At 41.8% G+C, this 4,715-nt stretch overlaps 1 protein-coding gene across 1 annotated transcript; it reads left to right on the plus strand.

The window, feature by feature from the left end:
- The first annotated feature begins 2,088 nt into the window (after positions 1-2,088).
- Positions 2,089-4,391, plus strand: LOC142865903 (melanoma-associated antigen B18-like). Its single transcript, XM_075999438.1, has 3 exons — positions 2,089-2,172; positions 2,610-3,745; positions 3,873-4,391. The coding sequence occupies exon 2, from the start codon at positions 2,672-2,674 to the stop codon at positions 3,707-3,709; it is 1,038 nt and encodes a 345-aa protein (XP_075855553.1). The 5' UTR covers positions 2,089-2,172; positions 2,610-2,671; the 3' UTR covers positions 3,710-3,745; positions 3,873-4,391.
- The last annotated feature ends 324 nt before the right edge of the window (positions 4,392-4,715 follow it).

Consider the following 4,715-nt stretch of genomic DNA (forward strand, 5'->3'; position numbering starts at 1 on the left):
GATTTTTTGTTAGTGAAAATTATAAAAATATATATTTTAAAATTTTGGAATAAAGAGTTTTCTGATATTATTGAGAGAAAGGGAGATTTAGTTTTTGTTATCTTTCTGGGCAGTAAAATGAGCCAATTGTCAGAAAACCAAATGGACGTTAACAAATTATTCTCCTGATAGATACATTTTAGCCAATAATCTCTAAAGTTATGATAGAATTTGAGAATTACAATTCTGCAGCCCTTAATAGATTAATGGGTGAGGGTGATGATCCTGAGTGTGACTGCAACATCACCACAAAGGTAACAACCCACACTATGCATCTCCTAATGGAAGTGCATAGCATCACCTCTGCAGTGGTCATTCCAACAAACAGATGAATAAATAAATAAACCTTAATATGAACAAGGTTCTCCCTATAACTACTGAAGATTATCGTGCTCAGTGTCAAGCACATTGGGTTATTATTCTATACTCTGTAATGTTTATATGCTTGAGAATTTACATAATAAAATGACTTTATTATAAATATTATGCCCTTAAATTTAAAAGCTCAAGTAAAATAGAACAATTTTAACAAAAATATAAATTAGTAGTATGCTGATAAAGAAATAGAAAACTTTAATTACACCATACTAACTGAAACTGTAGTCCAGCCCTGGGCACCCACAAAGTCTTCCAAGACCAGCCAGGTTTGGAAGCCCATTACACCAAATGCTGAAGGAAAAACTCATCAACACATTAAGAAAAGTCTTACAAACCAGAAAAGAAGATATGAAAATACTTGATCACTTTAACAGGCTAGCTGTCATTGATAAAAAACTAGATAAGGATGCTCCAAGAAAAGAACATTTGAGCCAAGTTCACTCATACACAGACAAATATTCTAAACAAATTTATAGCATATTTAATACAGCAGTGAATAATACAGCACTGAAGCAACTGGGAAATGGGCTATGTCTAAGAAATGTAAAGATCAAATTACATTAGAAAAAATGTGAATTGGAATCCACTATGGTAACAGAGAAGAGAAAGCATCTGATCACGTGTAGGGATAAAGGACAAGCCTTTGGTAATGATTCAACACCAGTTCATGTTAAGAAATGTTAGCAAACTTCATTAAAATGGAATTTCCATATCACAAAATCAACAGCAAACATACATAAATATGGAATGTTAGCAGCATTCCTGATAGTCCAGAAAAAGACACAGTGGTATAATGGCAACTCTACTGGTCAAACTTGAACTGGGTGGCACAGCCAGTATATACAAGAATACCAAAGAAAAGTTATGAAAAATGAAAATAAAGAGGTAATATGATCATCTAATTAAAAATTCTACAAACATCAGCACACAAAAAGTTCAAATGTATAAGGAAATTCAAAAGTGTGGTGCAGAAGATCACTACAGTAAAATCAGGAATCTAATCACACAAAAAAGTATTAATGAGAAAATGTAATGGAAAATATCCCATTCAAAAGAGCAGCAACATCCAAAATATACCTTCAAAGAGTCTTAATGAAAATATACACAAACTTTATTGAAATAAACATAAAAATTTTCTGATAGACTTACATAAAATCTGTTCCAAAGGGAGCAATATGCTATGTTTATTCATGGTGAACACAAAATTGTATAGATGTCAATTCTCCATATTTAGAGAATTAATGCCTTACCTGATGGGTTGCCCTCAAGTTAGCAGAGAGGAGGTAGCCCAGCACCTACAAGGAGTCAAAGAAAGGCACTGAGTGAGGATTCTGAGGGCACTATTTACCCAACAATGGGGACCCTGCAGAGCTCCATCCTACTGTCAATATTGGGAGGTCACGGGCATGGCTTCTGGGCTCAGGATCCACCTCACTCCCTACTCTGGACTCTCAGGGAAATGAAATCCTTGGTCTTTGCTGACTGAGTAGTTCAGCAGAGAGAGAAGTCTCATCGCCTGCGAAAAGACAAAGAAAGGACCCTATGTGAGTTCTCAACAAACCTTCTGTCCCCCAAACAGAGAACTGCTAGAGTTCTGCTTCTGCTGTTGTCCTGGGGGTGGGGGTGGGGGGCAGCTTGTGGGCGTGGCCGGAAGTAGCCTCTTCTGACTTCCGCCTCAGGAGACTGTTGGGGGTGAGGCCTTCATCTGAGAGGTGTGGCCGGAGCAAGAAATCCCAGGAACGGGCAGGTGTCAAGGTGAGTACCCTTTGCTAGACCTTCGGGGACAGGCTTCTCCCAGAACAGAGGCGGCCCCGCAGAGATCCTCCCTGCTCCGCCCGGCCCTGTTCCCACTCCCAGCCCTCGGCGGACCGACGCCCAGCTGTGAGGCCTAAGGCCACTGGCGTCCTTTCGTTTCCTCTGGGCATCTGTGGGATGGGTGGGAAGCCATGATCTCAACGGGACAGGCTCAGGTTAGCAGAGGGAGGAGCCACAGGACTGTTGGGCAGTAAAATTAATATTCTGAGTTAGAACTGATGTGACAAGCTACCTCAGAACAGAGTCCCACCTCACCCGTGCCTTGTGACTTCCCAAAGCAGTGCCCTCAGGAGAACCAACAGAGGCAGCCATTCTTAGAGCCAAGGTAGAATCTCTCTACCAGGGCTGTGTACAATATCTCCTCCTCCATCTTCTAGGGTGACCTCTTCATCAACCCAGCTGCCTACGTTACTGCCTGCTGTCCCCGACCAGGGTAATCATGCCTCGTGGTCAAAAGAGTAAGCTCCGTGCCCGTGAGAAACGCCGCCAGGCCCGTGGTGAGAACCGGGACCTGGGAGGTGCTCAGGCCACTGCAGCAGAGGGAGAGTCCCCCTCTCCTGCCTGTGTTCTCTCTGCAGGCAGCTCTCAGAATTTGCCTGCTTCTGAAATGCCTACAATTCCGAAGGTCCTTCAGGGAACCTCATCCACCACCAATACTACTGCAGCTGTTCCGTGCACTGATTCAAATGAAGGTGACAACAGCCAAGATGACAAAAGCCTTGATCTCCCAAGGGGAATTGAAAACTTCTACAAAGATCCTTTAAACAAGAAAGTGGTTGTGTTGGTGCAGTTCCTGATGCAGAAGTATCAAAACAAAGAGCCGATTACAAAAGCAGAGATGCTGAAGTTTGTTACCAAGAACTACAAGTGTCACTTCAATGAGATCCTCAGAAGAGCCTCTGAGCACATGGAGCTGGCCTTTGGTGTTGACTTGAAGGAAATCGATCCCATCAGACACTGCTATGCTTTTGTGAGCAAACTAGACCTCAGCCTTGATGCAGCAGTGAGTGATGAAGAGAACATGGCCTCCAAGACCGGCCTCCTGATGATTGCGCTGGGTGTGATCTTCATGCAAGGCAACTGTGCCCCCGAAGAAGAGATCTGGGCAGTGCTGAATGTGATGGGTGTATATGCTGATAGGAAGCATTTCATCTATGGCGACCCCAGGAAGGTCATCACCGAAGATTTGGTGCAGCTAAAGTACCTGGAGTGCCAGCAGGTGCCCAATAGTGATCCCCCATGCTATGAGTTCCTGTGGGGTCCAAGAGCTCACGCTGAAACAAGCAAGATGAGGGTCCTGGAGTTTTTAGCCAAGATCCATAATACCGTCCCGAGTGCCTTCCCATCCTGGTATGAAGAGGCCTTGAGAGATGAGGAAGAGAGAGCCCGAGCCAGAGCTGCAGCCAGGGCTCGTACCGCTGCCATGGCCAATGCACGCTCCAGGACCACGCCCAGCAGCTTCTCCCGTGCTAAGTGAAATCTGAGGCTGTTTCTTCAGGCTTTAGTTGAAAAGGTCTGTAAACATTCTAATAGTGGAGGGCCATTCTGGGGAGGGAGGGAATGAGTGTATGTCATCTTTGTGTTCCTGTTGTATATTGGTAACTGGAGTTTTACCTTTCTTTTTTTTTTTTCTCTTCTAGGATACATTTCAAATGTTGAAGTCTGAAGATTATTTTCTTTGTGGAAGAAAAGGGCCATCAATATTCAAAGTAGTGAATGGCCTGGGTGGCCCTGCAGGAAACACAGTATATATCATCTTTGTGTTCTTGTTCTATATGGATAACTTTGAGGTTTAGCTTTCTGTTTCTTCCTTTTCTGTTATATTTCAAATGTTGTTTCTTATAACTTAAGGTTCCAGTAAGTTCAGAATCTAAATTAATGACATTGCTTACACATTTTTTTTTCTTTTTCTGCCGTTTAAGAGTAGGAGTTTTGTTATTTTGTTAAACAAGTGGGAAACCTTCTTTCATATTTGGTGAATCAGAACATAACACGTGACATTAGAAGAGGCATTTTCTTAAAAATGTGAAAGAATTTAGCAGCAAAATTGGTAGTATCAAAAAACTAGAGGAGAAAAATGTTATATGTGTTCATTTCTTGGTTTCCTTCACCCTTTTTAGTCTGTTCTATAAAAATAAAATATTCCTACCTGGATTGGCTTAACTTATTAATGAATTTAGGAAAAAATAAAGTGTTTATGAATTAAAATTTATGCTGACTGGGTCATTTATTCCCCAAATATTAATTGTGCATGCTTTTTGAAAGTCATTTTGTTAGATATGGGGAAACTAGGATACCAAACAGCCACCCATGCTTAGACTTTTATAGTCAAGGAGCAGTAATCATACAGGGAAAATGGTGAAATAATTCTAAAACCTAAAGGACAAGTAAGATGAAGGACTAAGGAGGTAGACAGGGGTTTGGGGAAAGTGCATGGGAGGGTCTGGCTGAAAACAATAAAGTGCAAATTTCCTGAGGAAAGG

The sequence above is a fragment of the Microcebus murinus genome, chromosome X, assembly GCF_040939455.1.
Source record: "Microcebus murinus isolate Inina chromosome X, M.murinus_Inina_mat1.0, whole genome shotgun sequence".
NCBI lineage: Eukaryota > Metazoa > Chordata > Mammalia > Primates > Cheirogaleidae > Microcebus > Microcebus murinus.

Coding starts and splice junctions, on each gene's coding strand:
- LOC142865903 (XM_075999438.1), top strand. CDS start 2,672: ATGCCTCGTGGTCAAAAGAGTAAGCTCCGTGCCCGTGAGAAACGCCGC.